General features: G+C 42.1%; 1 protein-coding gene across 1 annotated transcript; it reads left to right on the plus strand.

The window, feature by feature from the left end:
* Positions 1–4,549: 4,549 nt before the first annotated feature.
* Positions 4,550–25,178, plus strand: LOC126545709 (magnesium-dependent phosphatase 1-like). The gene is made up of 6 exons (XM_050193665.3): positions 4,550–5,012; positions 5,598–5,658; positions 14,173–14,280; positions 15,339–15,446; positions 17,816–17,901; positions 25,028–25,178. Exons 1-6 carry the CDS (start codon positions 4,943–4,945, stop codon positions 25,108–25,110), a joined length of 516 nt encoding a protein of 171 aa, XP_050049622.1. The 5' UTR covers positions 4,550–4,942; the 3' UTR covers positions 25,111–25,178.
* The last annotated feature ends 1,165 nt before the right edge of the window (positions 25,179–26,343 follow it).

The following is a 26,343-nucleotide window of genomic DNA, read 5'->3' on the forward strand; positions in this document are numbered from 1 at the left end:
AGAGGCATCCACTTTTAACGACCCAGTGCCCTGCTCAATTCGGTTGCAGTGAACGGAATGAAGTGCAGTGCGGATCTCGGTGAGCCAGGGAAAGGCAGACAGCTGCACCACACATGCTTGTTCTTGTTCTTGTTCCCCAGTGAAATGGCACAACCCACTCTGGGGGATCAGCCATGAATCGGGTGGTGAAGGAACTGTTAGCCTTTTTTTTTTAATAAATTAGGGTGAAATGAGATGCGTGTCTTACAAATGGGATTTAAAGTGTCTACTGTTACAGGTATGAATAATCAATTATCTAGATATTTTTAAAATTTTGTGAACATTATAAGTATTTAGAAGAATTCTAACATGCAATTCGTCTTCTCGCACAGGAAAAAGCAGAGGGCTTCACAAACGTTTTTGTGGTTGTAACCCAGTATGGTAGCCCCAAAGGAAAGAGTTACAGGAAGAGTCAAATTCAAGCCAAGCTTTGGAAGGGTTCTAAAATTTTTTTCCGTTGAATAATGAAACTGCGGCATGTCAAAAAGAAGTGTTCCAGAGATTCACGCTCGTTGCATAAAGGGCACAAGGGTGATATAGCCAGACCAGACCTGTGGAGGTAAAAGTTAGGTGGGTGGACTCGGCACCATAGTCTTGTAACCGTTACTTCAATTTTTCTAGAGAAGCACCACTTGTTCCAAGGAAAACTTAGATGCGGGAAATCAGATGTTGCCAATGATGATCGTGCGAAGTTATTTGTAGTAGTATATTTTCTTAATCACGCCGCAGTTATAAAAGCTGACGAAGGCAAAATGGGGATTATAGGATTGTGGGGTGCTACTGCGAGTGTATCTGCATATTCGTTTAAGGCTAGATAATGCAAAGAATGGGTAAGGCATGCAGACACGGACACAAGAGAAGAGAAGTGGGCAACACGTTTTACCCCTTCTTTGCATTATGAATCCTTACCAGCTAGCTCAGCTTTCTGTCGTTTAAGGCTAGACCTTTGTGGCCTGGCACCCACACTAAACGAACAAGACGTAAGTGTCTTAGGAGAGGAGAAAAAAGTTTTTAATGAATCTGACAATTTGGGTGTGGTTAGTGAAGAACGGACAGGCAATCAGTTAAGATTATGTCTGATGACATAGATGGTGGTAGTTTGTGTAAAGCTAAGACAATTGCCAATAATTCTGCCTGAAACATAGGCGTGAAGTCAGGTAGCCAAATCGAACAAGACCAATTTAGATGTGGTGATGCAGTGCCGACACTTGCCTTTTCTTCACAGACGGAAGCATCATTTGCTATAACGGTCTTTGTATCCAGGTGTTCAAGGTGGTCTTCCAGAATACTATTCAGATATTGATAGGGAAGATGTTTAGCATTATTTGAAAAAATATCAAATTCAATTTTAGCAACTGGAACCGAGGAATTTAGTAAGACCACCTCACATAGGTGAACGTTTAATGGGTCCGATAGTTTTTGAGCGAAAACAACTTGAGGGCAACGTGAGCAATACCACTGATAGTTAAATAATTAGGCCGGTTCATTAATGAAAACATATTGTGATTTCCTTTGTGGTGATGCATATATCTTTAGAAAAGTTTGTACTCGCATGAGAAGGCAGGCGTGCTTTGATATAAGATATTGTTAGCGACAAATTTAGGAAGCCCAAGACATAAACATAACGCCTCTCATTCTAATAGAATCAGAGGCCGAATTTTGTATGCAGATGCGCCAGAAAACAAAACGCAGCCAAACTCTATTGTCAGGCAAACATACATGCAATAGGTCATAATGCGAACATGACGACGCAGCCCTGATCAATTGCTGCTGACTCTACGCAGCATTCCTACTGTGCGTGCTCCCTTTGAGGTAATATGTTCTATATGTAGACTCCAATTAAGCTTTTCGGTGTACATCACTCCCAAATATTTAAGTGAATTCACCTGTCTTGTCGATAAAGAACCAAAATTTGTACAGGAACGCTGTGAGGGAAAACTATGATGGCACTTTTTCTGATATTAAGAGAGGTTAATTCCATCAAGCCACATTTATGGGTGGTTCATATAAGACTGTAGAGTTTGATACAAAGCATGTAAGTTTACCGATGCAACAAAAAATGCAATGTCGTCAGCGTATAAGTACACATGCACATTATGTTTCAAAGGTACAGTACTCAGTAAAACATTAAACAGCAATGGCTATAGGACTGATCCCTGTGGTGGGCCTCTTGACTGTTGATAGTTGATGAATACAATCCATGTAGAGAGCAGGAGAACTCCCTGCTGTTTAAAAATTCATAATCCCACGCGACAAAATATTTTGGCAGGCCAGCAAACTGAAGTGCGTTTATTAGGCTTGCATGTTCTACACTGACATACGCCTTAAGTCATATCCAAAGTGACTAAAGCTGCATATTTTTTCTGACATCAAGCTAGTTGGTTGACTTTCTAGGTCGACATGGGCACAACAAATCAAGCACCCACGTCTGAAGCCAATTTGGCATGGGCTTAAATTCATGTTCTCTATCAGCCAATGATCTATGCAGTCGTGTAAGATTCTTTTGACGAGTTTTCCTAGGTTAAATGTAAGAGATATTGGCCTAATGTTATCTAATTCATATGCGGAACCTTGCTTTTTTAATAATGGGATAACTTTTGCAAGTCTCCATTCCGGGGGAATCCACAAATCTTGAATAGAATGGTTTACCATGGTAAGTAATGCGTGTGATGATATTTCAAGTAAAGTTTTTATTATTGTCATATTAATGTCATCGGGGCCTGGCACTGAATTAGGCAGCTGGCTTAGTACATTTTCCGACTCCGAAATTGTAACTTCTTTAAAGTCTTCACCATGAGTAGGCAGTGTAGCGTGATTGGGCAAGATCAACTTATATATCAACATTCTAGACCTTTAACAGTATCTTCCAGTAATTTGGCCAATTCGCAGGGCGTTGGAACCACAGAGTCGACGTTTATTTGTACAGGAAGGACCTTTTTATTTCTCAGAAATTGAAAAAGTGCTTTTTTGTTGGTGGCCTTTGAAAGAAATTCGAAGTGCTCACAATCAAAGTTGTCTTTCGCATTTGCAACTGTTCTTTTAAATGTTGCTGCCGCAAACTTATAGTCTCTCCAATTGCTAGGACACTGGTTATGAAGTAGTTTTTGCAACGCTGCTTTTCTTATCCTGTAATGGTGTGAGCACTTTGCATTTCACCAATGGTTAGAAGACCTGCGTTTAGTGGAGTGTACAGTGAATGGAGATATTTTTTATGGAATTTTTTAAAACAGACAATAAAATTATGGCTTTTTCTTCTTCATTATCCAATGGCTGATTCGATAAAGCCATGTGTAAGACCTTTTTGAATGTGCTTAAATTAACAAAAGCATTTGAATGCGTAGTAATTTGAGTCAATGTGCAGACGAGCTCAAAAAGAATAGGAAGATGGTCACTGCTTGTGCCCGGGTTTATAGCAGACTAAGTGGAGATAGACAAATTAGTACTAGCGAAAGTGAGATCTATTGTGGAAAATGACTTACTATAAATAAATGTGGAAGTTCATGCGGCACAGCGCTTCACTTTTATATTTAGCTTTTTCCTTTTCTTTTTGGCCCACGGATGCACTGCCATATGGTAGTCGCATTGCTCAGGCGGAGATCATGGCTTTGCAGCACCTAGCAAAGTCAAGGATACCAAGAGCTACAGTAAGCAAAAATAGTGACTGCAAATTTAGGAAGCAATAATGTCGAGTCACACACTAGAGAAGACGTTGGTTTAAATGGTTTATCAGCGCCAGTGAATGTTCCCATCAAAGCTGCTCATGTAATGTTTGCTGAAGCCAAGGACGTATCTCTTTTATGGAAGGCTGCAAGAATATGCTGCTTTTGGAAAGCTGGAATTTCCTCCTGTTCGATGTATACAAAGACCTAGTGCAGGGTGTTGGCTCATGGTTGAGCCTCGTGGACGCAGGTAGTACGTCTATGCAGGCCTTGATGACTGCAGTCTAACATGTTGCAGCTGACTGTGGTGAAGATGTCTCCGCGAACATCTCTAAGAAATTTTGGAAAGGTGCGACAACTTCTGCATAACGAGGGCGCACTGACAAGTATGATTAGGAAACTACCGATCCCACAATTGCACCGTCATGCAGTGGTCTCAATATCGAGCGTCTGCTTTGCACAAGCATTGTACCTGTATATGCCAGAGGTTTGAGCTATGATATGAACAGCTTGAGAAACTTCTAATGGCTATTATTAGGTTGATGCTACTTAAACGGATCTCCATCACTGAATTATACCGATAAACGCAATGTGCGTCGTTTTTGGGTATAAATCACCCCTTCTGCACCTTGTTCAGTTCATTATGATTAGATTTAGGACCAGATATAGTTATAATGAACTGTTGATACAGTGAACGTATTTTGAGCAGCAAAAGAGTCCATTGGCCCGACTGTGCGTCACGCTCGAATTCCAGTAAATTTGTATCAGGATCAAGCGTAGCATAACAAGGGGGAGAGACTGTGCCCATGCGCTAACGCTCTTCCTCTCTCTCTCTCCCTCCGCCCGCCCGTGGTTCGCGCCACTGCTTCAAACTTACAATTGACATCTTTTTAGACCATTTTCTGGCAATCGTATCGATCGTCATATGGCATATTTTCAGCCTGCGTACTGTACGTAAAGTACGCCAATGCTACCTCGCAGCTGGTGATGCTAACAGCAAATCCTCCCGTTCCTGTAGTGCGCGCGAGTTGAGAGAGGCAGATCCCTCGCCCTCATAACGGCGTCGCGCGCCATTCATACAAACGATAAATTAATTGGGATTCGGCTGAATAGCATATTATTTGTAACAGCGATGCGAAACTGTGAGATAACACCAGCCGAAATTTCGGTCATCGGCGGCGCCGGCAACCCCGCGGCAAGAGCCCGCTCATAGCATGGTGTAGTTTTGGTTGCGTGGTTGCGAAATGAATAGTACCTCTGACTCTACATGCGGTGCAAACGAAAAGCGCCCGAAGCTTATTGTGTTCGATTTAGGTAAGTGGAAAGCCGTGCTGGTAGCAAAATAGTCACTGCAGCATCAGTGTGAAGCGGTCTGTAGCCGTGTAGTGTGAGGTATCGGCGTTACAGCAGTGTAGCGCCATCGTTTGTATGCAGTCGTTGTTATAACGATTCTTATAAAGGAAGAAACCACACAAGCGTATATGTGGAATCGATTCAATTGTGACATGGGTGTCACGATGTCACATTTTATGATACCGGTGTCACACGGCCGGGGCACTCGCGATCACAATGGAGCCCCATCTGGATCAAATTTCTCCTCGCGATTGGCTTCATTATGCAGGCTTATGAAGGGATCGAAAGTGCTACGTGTGACACCGGTACTATACTGGTGACATGTGAAATAGCGCTCACGTATTGCAGTTAAATCCATATCGTGCCGAGTTGAATCATTGAAATGTTGAGACTGCAGCCTGCGATATTCGTGCATAGCGTTGCAATGTGATTTGCTGTGTTGGATCCACAGAATTAATTGTATCACTGGACATAGCACGTAGCAATAGTCATTGCGTGTGTGCTTTTATAATGCCCACTTTTGTTTCTTCTGCTTTTTCTTTTAAGACTACACATTGTGGCCTATGTATGTGGATACACATGTCACACCTCCATTTAAGAAAGTCAAGTAAGTGGTTACAACTTACCTAGGTTGCGTTTTATGTTTTTTGTCATTTATTGGCAAAATCCAACTTTTCTTAATTGTGCGCAAAGTCTGTTTTTAACGTTAAAAAACCGACTTTGCGCGTAAGAATTAAGAACAGAGAATTAAGGAAAGTTGTATCTATATCAATTTCATTTATTCATGGAGATCCACCTTTTAAAAAATGCAGCTATGAACTCGCACTTCAGTGTCCAGATCGAGATCTTAACTCGGGAGCACAGAATGAAGACAAAGGGTCCGAGTAGTGCACATCCACTAGCTGGCGCACTTTGATCATTTAAAACATTGTGCTCTGCCTTAATTTGATGTTTAAATTTGCTGCAGCAGGTGTCCAATTGTAAGGGTGGCACTTAGGGCTAAAATTTCAACTCAACTCGCCCTTGAGCTGCAGAGAGCTGTTGACAAGCTCTGTATAATAATCATATAAGCGTGATCATTCCGAGCAACTTTTGTTATTTCTACAGAATAATGCCATGCTGAAATATATAACATTGTATACAGTGGCACAACATGTGCCAGAAAATTAGTAGGGGTGTGCAAATAGCAGTTTTTCAAACTGAATTGAATATGAATTGAATAATATAAAGTGGCACAACATGTGCCAAAATCACTAGAGGTGTGCAAACAGCAGTTTTTCAAACCGAATTGAATATGAATTGAATAATAATGAGAATAAAAATCTTTTCAAATACAGTGAAACCTCGTTAAACTGTAGTTGGCCGGAGCTCGGAAAAAGTACATACTAAACGGTAGTACTGCTTAACCGAAATACCATGAGATCGCCCACTTACCTGTCAAAAACGGAACTCAGAGAGAGTGCGATGAAATGGCAAGAACATGCAGTATTTATTCACTTCGCACCACAAAAGTTTTATTTTTGTTTGATGCCGTGGTGGCCTAGCAGCGACGACAGTGGCCTCAAACTTACTGAAGCTACGAGCCAGCTTTTCAGCCAGCCCCCTCTTCTCGGCAAACACTAGCATGGTAGATTCCTCGTTGGCACTGCATATTCTCCGTGCACGGACGCGGTAGCACTGCAGAAGTAGTGGGGTGTCTTTTTCATTGCAGGTTGCTGTTCTCATCGCGACGATTGTATTCATGAGGTTGTCGCACCACGCAGCTTCTGCCACTGTCGGGCCTGAATCGCCCGTGCTGTCGCTTTCCGTGTCATCCTCATCACTGTCATTGGGCGACACTTCGGCAATGATGGCGATAAGTCAAACCTCGTACCCGACATCTCTTCGCGGTCACAGCAGCGCTGCCGAGTAACTTCTTCACATTCCAATTGCCACACACCGTAGTCAACAGCAGATCCTTGTCGTGGGCCAGCACCAGCTTCTTCGTGCCACATTCGATAGCACGAACGATGTCCAATTTTTCTTCTATGCTGAGCACCCGGTGTTCTTTGTACAGCACGACACCATAACACTCTCTGGCACAGCCATCCTCCATGGGCACAGCTAGGCGCAGCCGTGCACGGCACTGAAATGATGTTGATGTTTATGTGGCTCCACACGCAAACGGACAAGGCACTTGGAGGTCGTTGTTCTGATCTCCGAGGCTTATTGTTCTGCCGGGCCGCCCGATGGGGACGATGCACCGCCGTAAATGCGCGACGAAAAGTGGAAGCACTGCGTGTGAGCCAACACGTACACAATAAGCTGGTAGGGTTTATACAGATACAAAATGCATTATGTTCAGTCGCCGCTGAGTCAGGGATCTGAGTTTACTACTTTTAAAACGGAATTACTGTTTAGGTGGGTATGGTTTAATGAGGTTTTACTGTAACACTTCTTTCAATATAATTCAGGAGTTGCAAAAAATTGAACTTTAAACATTAATTTCATTAATAAATTTCAACGAACAACAATAGAAGATTAGGATGTTCACTGCGCCCTGAAATAAGCTCCTATACAGTGGCAATATTCAGGGTGCTGTTTTGTCACCACCTCTTAATATAAAGTTGGGCGTTAAAATTAGACCAAATGCTTGGCAAAACAGCAACTTCACAAGCGAAGTGATCAAGCGTAGCAAAGTACTGTTGAGGACATGCATGGCCAACAAAAAGCTCCGCAATATAATTCGATTGATAAACTAAACCCGCAACCATATATATGAATAATATCGAATTGGTGGTGTATGTACAGCGATTTCACATGAGCATTAAGCAGCTAGGAGTTTTGTGCCAATATCGATAATGTGCCCACATTGGTATAAAAGGATGGGCTCTTGTGTTTGATGTGTGTAGTTCAAGGACGGAAATTAAAAAAAATTAGCCCCTCACTTTTTTAGTTTTTACTTTTTCGATTGCTTGCTTGTCATTGCCGATTATTTGAAAACTATTAACTAATTATTCACTGTTTCGAATATTAACTATTTTGTTTGAGCACTGAATTGAATAGAAATGTATTCATTATTCAAAATTTTTTAATAGTCGCACACCCCAAGAAAGTAGCAGCTAGACTCCTTTATTGATTGTAAGGTGAATAGTAATATCTGCAGCACTGAAGTTGTGAATGCGCCATGTGTGCAAGTGAAGAAGTTGACTGTGTGTAGTGTAATTTGCAGCTTGGTGCGTTGAGTTATTCTGTCATCAGAAACCGTCTTGCTTGCTTGTTTGTGCATTCAGGCTTTATTTCTGTTATTTGGTGTGTTCAGTGACTAGAAAAGGTATCATGCATTTGCTGGGGGTATCCTCCCATCTCCTCGAAAGGAAGGGCATACTGTTAGTGGCATCACCGTGCAGAAAGTGGGAGCAAACGATGCTGTTGAGCCTGTGAAGCAATCGATGGTGCTGTTTTTTTAATTAAAAACTGCTGCAGTTGATACAGAGGTCATGAAGCGAGTCTGGCGACTAGTGAAACAGAATACATGAAGCAAAAGCTCATAGAATGACACATGACATCTGAAAAACATGTTGCCAGGATGGCAAGTGAAACAGAATTGATGGATGTGCTGCCAACAGCCTTCTAGAGCATGCAGTGAGGGGATTGTAGACAAAAAACTTGTGACTTGGCACCATCTTAGTATTATATTGTGGAAAGCAGAATGATGGCAAAGCAACAAATGCACCTGTGTCATTCTCACCCACAATCCACACATATACACAAGGCTACATAAACTAATTCACACAATATGCATGCTGATGCTTACTCTTAGGACTTCTGCATTTTCCATAGGAACATGTGGGCAAGGCACCAACATGCTTCAAAGCTGGTCAGACTGTCAGTGATGATGCTAATGGTATCTGATCCTGTCCCTTCATTAGCTTGATTAGTTGTTTGTGTCACTGTTCAGGGGCCATTCTTTTTAATGGCTGCATATAAATCAGGGAATGTATTCTCAAACAATCTCTTTCGGCGATACTATCGCCTTCGCAAGACATAGCGCTCAACCAGCCATTCAGCTCATCCGGTTTTGCTCAACCTGCCAGTCAGTGCGCGCCTGATGGCCAAGGTGATAGTATCGCCGAAAGTGATTGACCCAGAATAATACGTCCCCAAATGACCACACATCACAACAGTTCATGCAACAGTTTAGCTGTACTCTAAAATGGTAGTGTGGTAAAACTGCCTAAGACTTCGTGTGCACCACATACGTATTTGGCACAGCATTTTGCTTCCTTCGTGGTGTACAATGCATGGAAAAAAGCGTACCACGCAAAATTCACAAAACCCCACCACAGTGCAGTTCAGATGGACAGATATACCATGGTTCCACACATTCATTAGTAGAGCTAGGCTACTACTCGAAAATGGGAAACAGCAACGAGTGCGTTGTTCATCGGCATTTTCGAAGCGCTGCTTGGGAAGTACAGCAGACCTATTGTAATTAAGCCTTTCATGTTGACTGAGACATGCTTTCATGTCAGAATGAGTTCAAACAGCATCTGTGTGAAGGAAGTGGCTAAAAAAAAATATTAAGCTTAATTATTTGCAATGTTGTCTTACGTGCTACCTGACACTAGCAAATGTTACACTATTGTGCATTTGGTAGTTACTTCAAAGCTCTGTTACCTTATGCCCCTCAAGCATTCAGTGCACCTATAATGCCTTAATGCTGACCCAGAGATCCTACAAAAGCACATGCAAATACATGTGGGCAGAGGAAATAGAAATAAAAGAACTGGGCTTGAACTTAGCACTGCTAACTCTCTTAGTATGCAATAGCATACCTAGATGTTGCAACGTGTCGGCAGTTTTGCATGTGTCACAGGCGACCTTGCACACTCAGATTTATTGAAGTGATGCTTCTATACCTTGTTCCTGTACAAACTTGCAATTTCATGCACACTATGACGCAGTAGCATATGCTCAACAGTCCTTGAATTTTCTCTTAGATACCTCCAAAGTGGGCGAAGTCCATCGTAATCATTGGCGGAGATGGGAAGGGGGGAGGGGGTTATGGAGCAGAAAGTTTCAGGAAGTGGGCTCCGAAAGGGTGACATGGATAAAAGGGAAAACTTGAATGTCAAAGCAAGGCGTGGGCTAGTGGTGGTCCGAAGGGGGGGGGGGGGTCATGTGGGCAATCCCTTCTCCCATGCGTAAAACATTGCGGCCCCACTCATGGCGTGCCTCTGCCTCATTTCAGATCGTGTTAACCATAATTGTTGAAGGGGGATCAACGTTAAAAATTCCACACAGAGATAAAGATGGACACAGTGTTGGGTGTGGCTCAGAGTGTGTGTATACATGACAGGAGCGCGGAAGAGAGGAAATGCGAAGCAAGAAACTCGCTTGGACCTTTGCACCACATCGAATTTGCACAATGCCCTCTGGAGATATCTGGGCGTCGCCTGGTCCAGAGGGAAGCTACATGGTAGAGAGGAGGGGGGAGAAGAGGCAGAGAATGGGTAGAATCGATGCATTCGCGAAACGAGTGCATAACAGCCTTGCCACCCATCGCTCGCAGTTTCCATACAAATGGGGGGGGGGGGGGGGGTAGGAAAAAAGGTGACATGAGAAGGCAAGGAAAGGCTACTACTAGGCACAACAGTGGTTATGGGCAAACGGAATAAATGTAAGTTCAAGGGACGGTATTTCTTTTATTCTGCTATTTAAAAATAAACACCGTGCAAATTTGTCAAGCAGGCAACTTACGCAAAGCGTGCAATGGCAGAGCCACATTAAAGCACACCGCAAGATCTAGGCGACACTGCAGAACCAGTCACATGTAAAATCAACACTTATGTGCCCACCGCAGTAGCTTTGCGACTAGGGCATTGCTTGAGGTCGTGGGTTTGATCCTGACCGTGACAGCCGCATTTCGACATATTTAGGGACATGTTAAAGAACGCTATGAAGTCAAAATTAATCCGGAGTCTGCCACTATGGCATGCCTCATAATCCGATCGTGGTTTTGGCACATACAATGTATTTCCATAATTATACATTCCCATAATATAATTAATGTTTCACATTTCTGCCACGATGTGATGTGCCATGTAACGTAATGACGATGCTCGACCCTCTCAGACATTATGAACAATGGTGCACACGAGGTAACGTTTAACATCAACTCACCACTGTCATATTGGACTAAACACTGAAGAAATTACACATTCACCGTCAACATCACTGCTAATTATTGTCAATCAAAGTAAACAGCCTAAAAAGCTTCGCTTACATCAATTCGCACAGTGCGTGGGATCCGCATAATTTTTTAATTCTTTATCTTTCCCTTGTCTCTGACTTTCACTGTGTTAAAAAACTTTAGAAGAGCTTGCTGTTAGGCTAGTTTGTACATGATGTTAAGAATGAAAACAGGGCAAGAAACGGGACAAGAAAGACCTACAAAATGCTGATTTGCGCATGGCAAAATATATTAAGGATGGAGGTGCTGGGCTAGGGAAGCTAAGAAACCGCTACAACAAACAGGTGGGCGGGCAGCTTGGTGAATGGCCTCGAAGTCCATGCAGAAACATAAATATAGGAATGTTAGAGGCCGCTGTGACATTCAACAACCCTGTGAATGTTGAAGAGTGCGACAGTGGCTAACGGAAAAGAATCTTAAGAAGGGGAGTAGAGTGATGGATATGAGGAGGGGGAAGGGGGGCGAGCACGAAAAGCATCAAGAATGAAGTTGTCGGATAATTATAGACATAGGGAGAGCGTCTCCTCACTGCCCAATCGCTCAGCACCAGATGGCCATGGCTAGTTGCCTAGCTCAGGCTCACCTATCCCGTCGTAACACGGGCTGCTTGCTGCAGAGAACCCTTCCTAACTAAACGTCTCGGCAGATGTTAGAAAAGACAGATATCAGGAGACCCGACACTTTCAAATCCCTCGGAGCTACTGGCCCTTATTTTGCTGCGAACTATGGATGCCGTAATTATCACAAAGACTTCTAAACAGGAAGCAGCCCTGCTTAGGACTGTCTGACTCGTCACTTCCCAAGTACAATCAAATAAAAATATGCCTCGCTTGATGACTACAATACCATGATCGCAAGTTACTTCCAAACGTCTCTTCAAATAAGTCGGACAACAAATCAGCAAAAGTGAGTGAAACTTGCATCATCTGATACTATCAAAGGTCCAGCGTAAATCTTCATTCCCATATTTTTAAATCTAAAATAATATATCATGCCCACAATGCCGAAAGCATGATTGAGTGATAGGCGACTTGCAAAATAGTGCCCGCCCTCTTCAGTGTGTAGCTGTACTTGAAGATCTGGCTGGCAAACAATGTTTATCTCCACTGTTACCTGGAGTGCAACAAGTCTGGCCTGCCAATGAGAAGAGACATGATAGTATGCTCTCATGGTTTTGTTTGGCCTTGTCTTTAGTTTAGTTAGTACTTTAGCTGTTAGTAGCATTGTTAATGCTTGACATACATTATATGCATGCATCCCTGTTAAAGCATTCTTGTCCAGGGAGGGCTAGGAGTTTGTCTTTATATGGTGTACAACCTCCATATATATATATATATATATATATATATATATATATATATATATATATATATAAGCGAGAGAGAGAGATAAAGGAGGAGTGGTAATTGTCAGTTGTACTAAAAAGCACTCTTTCTTTATTCTGGCAAATATCCCCCCGCCCCCCCAACAAAAAATACAGCACAATTTTCACCCTTCAAATATTGAACCCCAAGAAACTAAGACTATGGGGCCCAGTTCACAAGGCTTTTCATTCGTAAGCGATCTCTGCCATTGGCTGGCTGCCTTTGCTAATACAGCGGACTCTCTTTAAACGGAACCTCAAGAGACCAGAGAAATTAGTTCCGTTTATCAGGAGTTCCCTTTACTGAGAGACAAAGCTGAATACAATTGCATGAATACAAAACCAACCAACCATGAGGATGGTGTCCCGATTAAAAGGCAGTTCTGTTTAAGCGATTTCCGTTTATCAAGATTCCAGCATAAGAATTGGCTGGAATATTTTCTTACGAACAGTTACAGTGTAAAAGCTTTTTTGTGAACTACACAGTAGAGCTACAGAGAGTGCTTCTTTTGGAGGAGGGGGGATCGCATTGTTTGTATTAGTGGACACCAGCAATTATGCTATGATTACTGATTGTAATTAACGAATTAATAAGTAACTAATTATAACAATCATGTTGCAATATTGTAATTGCAGCCTCTGAGTGCTCAAGGCATGTCCACTTATTAGGTATCTGGTAAAAGCTAAACGTAGACATTTAGCATGGTAGGTAAACTATTATTAAAATTTTATTATTAGCACCAGTATCCCTTACAGAGAATTATATACAGTGGCATTTTTCATTCAATGTTGGGGGATGTGACTGTTGCACAAGTCTATGCAGCAGGATCCAGATATTGAACCTCGTACAAGAAAGCGCACTTAGTTCTAAAATAAAGACATCTTAATTACCTCCTAAAAAGTAATATGTTTAAGTCACAAATGTCCATTTTCACAATGTCTCAACATTGTGCATTTGATAGGTCAAAAAGGAAATTGATCCTTTAGGTGCAATTGTTTTCTGTATGAAGAATAATATTTTCTACATTATTAACTTGTTTCAGAAGATCAGTTCCAAAGGAACAGTTTACAAACATGGCACATTGTGCATCTTAGCATTAATATTGCCTTGATTTCTCACACTTAGTGAACTTTAAATGCTTATACATTTTAGTCCCTTTACTATTAAAGTGATAAATTGTTTTAAGAGGTGTAAAATTTTAAACAATGCAGGGAATATCAGAGGTACCATAGTGGAGTGCTATGGATTAATGCTGACATATTCAGGTTGCTGAACATGCACCTAAATCTAAGCACGCAAATGTTTTTGCTCTTTGCTTCCATCAGAATGTGGCCATAACTACGGGGGATGGCATGGAGTGACAGTTGTAATCAGAGGGTCATAGACGTTTTGAAAATATGATGTATTCGTGCATCAATGCACTTGCATATGGTTGTTAAATATGGTGACAGGTCCGAGTTCATTTCATACTTTTCTCATTGTGCACACATCTTGCTAGCAGCTAACTCGCTCTTTCTTACAGTGGTAAGATCACTGACAAACATGGCCGAAAGGTTTGCGCATATCCAGATGTCCCAGCAATGCTGGAAAGCCTCAAGTCCCAAAAGTACCAAATGGGGTTGGCATCAAGGTAAATGACCCATCCTCTTATATTCATCATCATCAACAGCCTAGTAACACCCACTGCAGGGCAAAGGCCTCTCCCATACTTCTCCAACTACCCCGGTCATGTACTAATTGTGGCCATTTCGTCCCTGAAAACTTCTTAATCTCATCCGCCCACCTAACTTTCTGCCGCCCCCTGCTACGCTTCCCTTCCCTTGGAATCCAGTCCATAACCCTTAAAGACCATAGGTTATCTTCCCTCCTCATTACATGTCCTGCCCATGCTCATTTCTTTTTCTTGATTTCAACTAATATGTCATTAACTCTCGTTTGTTCCCTCACCCAATCTGCTCTTTTCTTATCCCTTAACGTTACACCCATCATTATTCTTTCCATAGCTCGTTGCGTCGTCCTCAATTTAAGTAGAACCCTTTTCGTAAGCCTCCAGGTTTCTGCCCCATAGGTGAGTACTGATAAGACACAGCTATTATACACTTTTCTCTTGAGGGATAATGGCAACCTGCTGTTCATGATCTGAGAATGCCTGCCAAACGCACCCCAGCCCATTCTTATTCTTCTGATTATTTCCATCTCATGATCCGGATCCGCGGTCACTACTGGCCTAAGTAGATGTATTCCCTTACCATTTCCAGTGCCTCGCTACCTATCGTAAACTGCTGTTCTCTTCCGAGACTGTTAAACGTTACTTTAGTTTCCTGCAGATTAATTTTTAGACCCACTCTTCTGCTTTGCCTCTCCAGGTCAGTGAGCATGCATAGCAATTGGTCCCCTGAGTTACTAAGCAAGGCAATATCATCAGCGAATCGCAAGTTACTAAGGTGTTCTCCATTAACTCTTATCCCCAATTCTTCCCAATCCAGATCTCTGAATACCTCCTGTAAACACACTGTGAATAGCATTGGAGAGATTGTATCTTCCTGCCTGACGCCTTTCTTTATATTACTTCTTATACCTTTTATATTACTTCTGTAGTTTTGCTGCTGAATTGGAACATGCATATCGAATCTCTAGGCACAAAATCCCTGTTATCATGTTTCAGCTAATCAAGTCTTTATTTTGCAGGACTGATGACCCGGATGCAGCGAAGGAGCTTCTAACGTTACTCGATTGGAATAAGTACTTTCCCTATCAGGAAATTTACCCTGGCTGCAAAGTGACCCACTTCGCGAAGTACCACACCTTTGCCGTTTTCATTTTTGTTGTTCTGCACGATATTTTTGCACTTTGAAGCCAAAGTGGGCAATAGGTGTTACTATACTGAAGACAAAATAGTGATGCTGAAGTTGTCTAAATATACAACCATCAGAAATGCCATATCATTTGAGTGGAGCCACTACAATGCAATGTAGTGCAATTTTAACCATAGAGATGACTTCAAACAAATTCAGTCAACATATCCTTAGTCCAACTGTGTTCAAAGCTGCAAGAATGTGCCAGCAGTCATCAAGCACTTTCTTGAATTTGAACTTCAGATAATTCTTACCAGGTTTGCATTAATACTGAAAACAGCATAAAAGAGGGATGAATGAGTAGACAACATAAGAAATAGTGTCATCTTACTCATCTGTGTCTTTTGCACTATTTTCAGTATGTCACTAGCCCAACCCAGCACCTTACATTTTTGCATGTCTTGCTGTGGTGAAATTAGGGAGGTGTTACAACATTTTTTTTTCAACACGGTAAGAAAACGGTCATCATCTGTAGACATTGCTGTCTTGAACATGTGAGCCAAATATTTTATCATTCCACTACATGCAGCAGGGAGCCCACAGTCTTGCATAAAATATTGCTTACACACTCTTGCAGCTTTTGAGGCCCCCTCTATTTATACCCCATCTATGATGTCACAAACGCTCTGTGACAGCCCTCGGATGCCAGCCACTGGGCAATTGTTCATGAGTTATTCCCAAGCAAAAGCTTGTCTCTCCAGTCAGGTGGCAGTTGTTAACGTGTTCCGATGATCCTGTCACCATTCCTTTGTCGCTCTTGGACACCTTTGTCAGACGCCAGCCTAAAGGCTTACCATAAATGCACCGCTGAAAGAAAAAAATGAGTAAGAAAGGAGCAAAAGGCACGACATTGCTATCGGTGCCACCCCAGCTTAGAGGAAATGTATCCCGGAGGAATGGGGAAAGTGATGATTGTGTTTTATATAGTACCTCCATTATTGGTAGGCCCTCTTCAAATATTTCTGTATGAATACATTCATTGAAAGGGATCAAACTAACTCCAGTGTGTTCTCAGTCTTGAAGAAAGGTTGTTGCAAGGCCCCTTCAGTGTAAGCTGACTGTACCCTTAGCTGTGGCTGTGCAACTATATAGCAGCATTTACAGTGGTGGGAATTCTTATACAGTTGCTCCAATCTGCTACATTCTGTTAAAGCTGCTACATCCATGCTACAAGCGATAGTAACTGCTCCAAAGCTGCTCCAAAACTAGCCATGCCATGCAATTTCAGAGTCCACTGCAAAGAGGAAGAGGAGTTGTGGTCAATGCCAGGTGGCAGTCGCCACCACCCTACACGAAGAGTTCCCTCTCGTCTCCTGCCATTCATGAAGCTAAATGAGCTAAATGGTCACTGAGCTAATCCAGTCCAGTGCACACTCGTGCATGTTCACCATCTGCCATTAGGAAGCTCTATGTGCCATCGTGGGTGTTGCATAGTTTTGAATTAAGTTTTGTCAGGCCTAGTACTGCCCATTCTGCCGTTGATGCGTCTCGCATTCACACTTTGTACCACCAGCATGGCCTTGGCGGGAGAGGTGTTCCTCAACCAACAGCGCAGACTTAATACATTTGGCATGGTGGCTGTGTCATGACGCTCAGCACACTGAAACTTACCCCATTTCATGTTTATTAGCTGCTTTACTGTGTTGTGTTTATCTGTGTGCACTTGTAATGCAGCAGATTTGTAGCTCTGCCATTTTACTATATAGGCGACTTTAGGCCTAAAATGAAATTGCTCAAATGGCCATCCTGCATACCACGCAACTGTATTGCTCTCAGTTTTTTTCTGCCTTTAGGTGACTTGCTTTACTGCTAAGGATGCGCAGTAATTTCTTTTTGAGTGTGCAGGTTGACTCAGTGTAGCCACGAAATGGTTGTAATTTGTTTGTGAGTGGTCATGTACGTGGATTATCATTCTCGAGAATATTCGCAATGATGTACGCTGGTACTCTGTGACCATTCTTGATGTGCAGGAATAGCATCCCGCCCAGAATCATTCAGAATGATCATTGTTGACTGCTACAAAATCTCCTCCAGATCATCATTTTTGTTGCTACAAAACCTGCTCCAATATGCTCTTGACCATTTCCATCACTGCATTTTTATATCCATGGGAACATGCCCGAGCACTTGCTGCTTAGTTGCTAGCAGTAAAAAATGCATTTCTAACATATCAGTGTTGGAGTGGAGCAAATCTTATCTATTAGAACATAGCCCCGTGCTGGAAGTTGCATTTACTTAAAAGGAGCTCTTTTTCTGATACAGTAGTTATTTTGAGTGCCTCTAACACGTCTCATTCATACATGTGTGCAGGTTTGCGCAGCGAACAGGTTTTTCTTACAAGCATATGCTGTTTTTTGATGACGAGATGCGAAACATCACTGATGTCTCTAAGCTTGGTACGTGCATTATTACTATGTACTTGTCTTTTTGCATGTTACAGTGAAATCTTAACAAATGCACACAGAGCCAGTCACATTGCATGTACAGCAAGTGACCTATATTGACTAAGCTAACACAATGCAGATTCCGCTTTTAAGAAAAGTGTCGTCCCATGAGGCTCCATTTTACTAGTTTCTGCATTTTCATTGCTGCCAATTGTAAAAGGGCTAAAAATCTATATTCAATATTATTGTTGTAATCTGCAGAATTTTTCTTTTTTGTTATTTGTGGTTATATGTTTATTGGTATATCCACATTTTCCTTTTTTTTTTACTTTTTTATTGCAACTTTTCTCTCCCCTATTCTTTCCCTTAGCTTGCATTTTTCTTGTGGCTGCACAATAGTTTAGTTGTCCAGTGGGAATTGAGACAGTCAGTGCCCATGGCCCTTTATTTCCTTCCTCCTTTTGTCCTTAATATAATGAACTACAACTACTACTACTTCCTTTGTGGATTAACTGATCAAATATAGTCAGTCTTCAGCTATTTTCCCTAAGTATTCCCAGTACTTATGTTTCACTTGACCCTTGAGAGACCAAATCATTCTGCATTCATAACCTCTTTCAACTGTTTATCATTGATTGTGAACTTTCTCAGGATCATACATGTGTATGTTTGAATAGCTACTTTTCTGCTTTATCGTGATTACGCTTTGTTGTAACTATAATGATGATGTAATGCTGCGACCAGACTCGAGTCTGCTCCTAGCATTACATTGTTGCAGATGACGTTTAGCTTCACAGGTCGTGCTGAGAAAAACTTGAATATTTTTTTACACAGTACTGTAGCTGCCAGCAAGGAATTGGAAAAATCCAAAAGGTCACCATTCTCCACGTATAAACCTCGCATCTCCCCGAGCTAGATTCCTGCCCACCACAGAAACTGCATGTCGCTTTTATCTTCTTTGTGTACAATCTAAAGGAAGGTAAAAATCAGTCATTGCAATCTTATTATGTCTGAAGCTTAGCTAGATGTGTACCAAGTCACAATTTATATTAGGTTCACTTTCAATATTGTTGTTTAAGGCTGGATGAAGAACGATGCATCAACTACTAGTATTCTCGTAGTTGCTGTCTGTTAGCCCTCCCAAACTAGTGCTTGATGTGGCATTGATGCCCACTTGTGTAGACAAGTTCACGTTTACTTCTTCCGCTGTCCCCAAAGCTATGTATTCTCTTATGGTGTTCTCGTATGCTGAGGTAGGCTTCAGTCCTTCAGTCTTCTTTTGAGCCGCATCAACCTTGCCAGAGCTACAACCCTGTTTTCATGCAACACAACTGTTTGCATCCAAGGCAGCTGAACCTTATACTGTTTCTCCACAAAGATCAGGGTACGTAGCACTGAAGTGATGCATTATTTCATTTCTGTTGCCACTTCAAACACTGTCTTTCATACCAATGGCTTCAATTTCCCAGAATTTTTTTAAAGTCGTTGTGCATGTCAGAATCCTCTGCTTGAACACACAACACCATCATGGTGGATTTTTCCCATAAGAAGCAAGATTGGGTTTTTGGTCCTCGGATGGTTCAGCAAAATATGGTTTCTGGAGCTATCAATCAGTTTCAAGGCATCACACTTGTCATTTCATCAAAGCCCTATAGTGTCCATAGCAAATAAGGATTCTAATGTCTATTAACTTGATAAATTTGTCCGGGTCATCCACTAATGTGAGGTTCATGTGCTGCAATGCAATGTGCATTGTAATGCTGGCAGCAGTGGTGGCATCACTTCTCTCAAGGTCACATCATTTTCAGCACTTCTAATCTAACACTTGCACGGTTCCGTACTTCCTTCAACTCCACTTATGACAAAAAGTACTTGATGTAAGGCTCACTGGCTTTATCTTCAATCTGGATATAGACTGCTTTTACATTCAGGTTCTGTGTAGCTGGTTTCTTAGCTCTGCAGGTGGAAGTTGCGTGTCTGCCCTTGCATAGCTTGCAATTTACGAGTCATTCCACAGGCCTAGACACTCGAGCTCTCGAGCATGTGGTTATATCTTCACAGGCGCAATCGGGGATCGTTGTTTGGAGCGTGCATTCGGTTGCGCCATGCGCCCCGAACAACAATCCGCAATCGCACCCCTTATATACGGTAGCTTTCTCATACTCTCAGCATCATTGCTAGACGTCTCCAGTTCCAAATTAATCGGCTATCACATGCATTTTCATCAAAACATCTTCACTCACATAATTATCTTTTGCCAGCTTGTAATTGTGATTGGAAGACTGCACTCCTTTGATAGATGAAATTGTCTTCCAAGTTAGCAGTGGCATTAAATAGCTAAATTTTTATATTCAGCTGTATATGAATTATAGTACTCATAGATAGTATCTTTTTTTTTTACATATTCTTTTTATCTTCCATTACCATATTGGTGCTCTGTGCTTTCCACTTCTTTACCAAGATGTCCTTGCTCACCTTCAGAAGATAAATGAAGTTGTTGGCTTACAGCATGTTTGTTCTGTATTGTACACATAAGCCTCGACTTCGGGGTGGCCTTCATACTGCCATCAGTTTCTCATTCCTGTTGGCTCAGTCTGTGCATCCCTTCTTGCACTACGCCATCTTATGTGGCTTCACAGTCAATGATGACTAGTTGCTAGTTGGAGAGCAACTGCAATCCTGGTCATGGCACCAATCTTTAGAAATGAGACAAAGCTGTCATCAACTGTGCAAAAGAGAGGAGTTACTTTTATTTTATATCAGGAGTAAGCAATTGCACCTACCCGTTGACTTTGTCTTCCTTACTGCATTACTGATAAGTCTCTGCAAGGAACAATTCACAGGCATGTCAGTGAAGCGTAAAATCTACCTCTTATGCCTGCTCCATGCTTTGCCCACAAAATATTATTGATTTTGAGGGCAGGTGTGCGTAGCCATGAGGAAGGCTTTATGTGAACGCCTACAGTCAGCTTCCCACAGATGAGAAAGACATTGCTAGTACGAGGGGCGCCTGAAAAGTTCGTGGCCTGACCCGGACGTAGTGACCGTGAGTCAAAATTTTGCAGTCATTTCTCGACATAGTCTCTCTTGAGGGCCGCACATGTACGTCATCACTCTTGCAGTTTCATTATTACACTTTGGTAGAACGTTTCTTCCTGCACCTGAAAAACGACTTTCATGGCGTCCATGACAGCTTGATCAGAAGGCAAACGACTTCCACTACGGTTCTTTTTCATCTTTGGGAATAGGTGGTAGTCCGAGGGAGCCAAACCAGGGGAATAGGGCGGGTGCTGAAGCAGCTGGAAACCAGAGGAATGAAATGCAGCCATCACAACAGCCGATGTGTGAACTGGCACATTGTCCTGGTGAAACAGCACCCCTTTCTGGAGAATCCATCGCCATTTTTCCTTAATTGCCGACCTCAGATCTGAGCTGAATAGTATTCCCCGTTGATGGTTTGACCTTTTGCGAAAAATTCCAGGAGAATGACACCCTTGCAATTCCAGAACACTGATGTCATAGCCTTGCCAGTGGATGGAACCACCTTTGCCTTTTTGGGGCGGGGGGAGGTGGAATGCTTCCACTGTGTTGAGGCTTCTTTTGACTCAGGACAAAAGTGACGCACCCAAGTTTCATCCATTGTAACAAATCTCTGCAGAAAAAGATTAATACCAGCTTCAAACAGTTGCAAGTTTTCTGCAGAGTGAAGTTCTCTCAGATGTTTGTTCTTTAATGTCAAAAGTCTGCGCACCCATCAGGCCAAAACTTTGTGCATGTTCAGGAGCTGTGATAGGATATGGCCAACCCTCTCCACTGATATGCCCACGCATTCTGAAATGTGTCGCTGCGTGACACGTCGATCAGCCATTACAATATCTTGCACTTTTTGGACATCTTCATCTGTGCATGCTTTTGAGGGACGACCACTGCGCGCAGCATCTTCAATTGATGTCTGGCCTCGCTTGTAATTGTCAACCCACTTTTTCACCATAGCATAAAAGGAGCATTGTCCTTTAATGTTTCCAGCATGTTCTTGTGAATTTCTTGTGGCGTCAGTCCTTTTTTCAAAAGATATTGAATGACTGCTCACTTTGCGAATTTCTCCATTTCCATATTTCAGCTTTGCAGCCTTGCTTTAAACTGCTGTACTAGAAAAAAAAAATCAAAATAAATTCAGATTGCTCATGAGACCATTCAAATAACTTAATAACATATTACGTTGCAAAACAAGACCACGCAAAAAAGATTTCACGGGTGGGCTGCGAACTTTTCAAGCGCCCCTCGTACACTTCAGACACCTTGTGGGCAACAGCATTAATGACACACTATGGCTATGTTTGATATTGTTCACATATTTGCTATTGCTCACATATTTGCTATTGTTCACATATTTGATATAGTTCGCACCACTGGTGCCAAAAGAGTTCTGGCGGGGCTGGTAGAAAGCATACGTACATGACATTGCAGCTGCTGGTGCAATATGTTTTACGCATTTTTTAATAGACTGCTGAGATACAGGCTGTGATGTCTTCTTGGCCAAATCGCTTTTTCAGTTCAATGCAAGCATTTTATGCTTTCAGTGCATTTCTAAAACACTTTCATGACACTGTGTTCTGAATAATGCTTGCTTGGTCTGATGGCACATATAGATCATACAAATCCAATGGGAGCAGGAATACATATTACTGCAGTAGTGCACACAATAAATTTAGAAGTGCCGACGACTATTTCTAATGTGTTTGAACATTGTCACAGATGTTGTATAGTGTTTCTATGACCTCTGGATGTGTCTGCAGTTTCGAACTTCACCTTCGGTCTGCATGATGTCATGCATTTTGGCTGCACCTCGCTGTAGTCGAGGGCCATGGTGCAGTGGCACGCCTTTGCACCAGAGAATCGAGGGCTGTGATGCAGTGAACGACATGTCAGTTGAACAGACTTTATGTTTGTATTGGGTCACATGGACCGCACAGCTCCAGCATCGTGTATGTTTTCAGGCAAACTTGACATTGGGCTTGTCTCTGAAAGGGGGCTTATGTTGATAAGCCAAACAACCTTATTACAAGTCTCGGAGAAAAGCAAAACAGAAGGCACAGTCTATTGAATTATGTGCTATGGCTAATACGAAAACATGCATGAACGTACACACATGCACGCGCAGACACACACACACACACACACAAACACAGGTGCGAATACTTTTGTTTAAATATTCTTTTACTGAACTAAAGAGTTAATATATTGTTCACCTCATTAGACATTGCTGCTTCTACAGAGCATTTCCAATACATTGGTATTGAGAAAGCATGCATTGTTCATAATTTGATAAAAACAGTAAATGCCCTAAATCGTTTAGGCATGAAAAAGGGTATGAATAATTATGGTTGTGAACTGTCAGGATGGTTTCCATGTAGGGTAAATACTACAAGCACTGAAGCTAGAAAATAGATGCACAATTTTCCACTGTTGAGTTTAAAATTCATGTCTCATGTAAATTCGCTTTATTGGTTTCACTACTCTCAGAATGAGTGCTAAAGTGAAGCGTTATATGAGCTTAGACTGATAGGCTTTATTTCCATATGTTTTGCAGAAAGAAGTCTCTATTTGTAATGTAGCAAATGAAGGCCAATCTTCAATTTTCAAATATTGTACCCCAACACCCATGCTATGGATTTCATGGCGTTTTAGCTTATGTGCGCAAGAAAAGTTCATAAAAGTTGCCAGGTCAAGACTTGTCTTAGACCATTTGGTAGCCCCAAATGGAGGCTGTCAATTAGAATTCATAGCATCGGAGAGAGCTGGTGCAGGAATATTAAGGCAGCACCAATACCCATATAATTCATTTTCACATCCTTCTTGGCTTATCAAACTTGCACTAATGGCATGGCTGACCTAATTCATGTTCAAAAACTAACTGCCAACATAGCTTAACTTAATATGTCAGTTCAGTCAAAGTTTTGGTATCATTTTCTTTCATAGGTAGCCGTTTCTCCAGTAGTCCCCTGCATACGACAAATAATTATGTCATTCTTTAGTGCTCATTTCTTCAAAACGGTGCCACAAGAAGACACAAACATGGGATGACACTAAGAACACAAGCGTGTCTGCTCATGACTACAGACGGGAGGGTGGAGGGTATAAACATACGGTTGACACCCAAGTCAGCATGTTGGGGTGTGAGTGCAACATCAAGCAGGGTTTGCAACAATCTATACGGTTCTAAAAAACGTTGCGGGAAACATGTGACATGACGTGGTGGCACTAAGGAGACCAATGGGTATCTCCACGTGGCATAACTGCACTCCACCTGAGGGATCATGAGGTCACAAGATCAATTCCTGCTGGACAGAATTTTAAACGGTGCTTGTGTTCTCAGTGTCATTCCGTGTTTGTGTCTTTCTGTGGCACTGTTTCAAAAATATGATCCCTTATCAGCTCACCCAACTGTCAATTCTTTAGTACAACCATTTCAAAATGTGCACCTGCTCTAGCGTGGCTTTGTGTGTACTAAGTTACATGGTATTACGATCACCTGATGCACCAGTCAGGCCATACCATGCCACCAAAAGCCAAGTGCCTCAATCAATCTCCTGGAAAGCCAATTTGGTCCTTACCTTCCTCCCCAACCAAAAGCTTCTTTACATTTCACATGGAATAAGCATGCATGAGAAGATTCCCCACTGTTGTTTCTCTGGGAATGTAGTATGCCCCCTCAACTTCCCGGTGGATCCCATGTTGAACCCATAGAAATGTTGGGGAGAGCTGGTTTGATGGTGTAGAAAATGGCGTGGGGGATGCTCAATTTCTGGTAGCACAGTGTAGCCTGGGGCCACCCACTTGGCTGACTGGAATGTCAGTGGTTGTTGATAGCTGGGATGATTTCAACATTGTTCATCATTCACAAAGCTATGGTGATGCTGGCACAGGCTTTAAATTGGTACCATTATTGAATGACGTAACTTTTTTTATGCATTACAGCAGATGAAGTTTCATACCGCAATTACAGCTGGAACTGCTAGCTATTAAAGCAATGATGCGGTAGAAATGCTGTTGCAGTACCCCTTCAAGCATTGAATAAATTGTAGAAACGCACTGCACTGCAATGGGTTGTCATCTACTACATTTTTTTTTTATCCAGGTGTCACATGTGTCCACGTAAAAAATGGAATGTCTCGGGAAGTTCTTGATGAAGGTCTTAGAAGATTTGGAAGTGAAACATGAATTGCAGGGTCACCTTGGCCTGGTCCACAGACTTGTACATTTAGAATAAAGCCGGCAAGCTATGAAAAGTGTCCTGCTTGTTTTTCTTTTCTTTTTTTCATTACCCCCTCTTTTTTTTGTCTCTGTTTGGTTCTTTTTTGCATTTTGGACCAGTCTTCGAAATTGTTATATACCATTGCAAGCTAAAGTTTTGAAATCATGTGTTCCTGGAGGAAACACATGTACTATGTGAAAGCAGGACATACACAGCATTTATTGAACCTGCACACATCTCTTGAACCCCTCGATTTCAGGCTGCATGTCTAGTCTGGAAAAAAAAGGCAGAGATTGCACATTAGGTGTAAACATCCATAGGCAAGAAAGCAGCTGTTTGTACCTCTTCTCATGTATGTGTGCATGCTCACACCCAACTTTTACAACCAATAATGATAGGCCAACAAGCCAAAAAAAAAAAAAGTACTAGGTTTTCATGCCTTAGGTTACACCCATACCAGTGAAATTTTGTTTTTGTAAGTTGTCAGGCAGCACCCAGCATGTGCTTGCTGTCTTTCAGGAGTGTATGGTGTTACTCTTAGGGTCTCTCAGCCTCCAGGCACCAAATGGCACCATAACACAATCCCTCACCAGTTCGCACAAGGAGCCATTTGAGAATAGTTATTCTCTCTCATGTGTTTATTATACTTTGTGTGTAGAGTTGTGGCTTGCCATTACGGCCTTCTCCAATATTACAGGGAAGAATATTTACAGGGGATAATGCGCAGTTCGAAACCACAGAGCAGAGCGATACCACTGAACGATGTCAGCATCACTTCATCTTCCTCTTCTCAGAAAGCTTTTTCTATAGCGGCACAAACTACTACGTAACGTTAACTTCCAGCGGCGGATTAGTGAATCTTAGTGAAAGTCTTAGTGAATTTTATTGTGTTGAATCAGTGGTCATATTATAAGGCTTCAGTTGGGAGACGTGTGTGATGTCAGTCACTGGTGGATTAGAGGAAGACTTCGGAATCAATGGTGAGATCTCATATGTTAGTTCGGTCATTTGGTGCAGGACCCAGTAAGGCCCGACACAGTGCGGCAGAAATTTCTGGCACAGGTGAACACAACACAAAGGCAGCCAGAGCAGTACAAGGGACCCAGGGCTGAAGCTAATATCCCGATGCCTATGGTAATAAAGGAAGTTTTGGATTGTCTGAGACGCCTCAAGTCAATTCACGGGCGATGCTACACGCC

Source organism: Dermacentor andersoni, chromosome 1 (genome assembly GCF_023375885.2).
Source record: "Dermacentor andersoni chromosome 1, qqDerAnde1_hic_scaffold, whole genome shotgun sequence".
Classification (NCBI taxonomy): Eukaryota; Metazoa; Arthropoda; class Arachnida; order Ixodida; family Ixodidae; genus Dermacentor; species Dermacentor andersoni.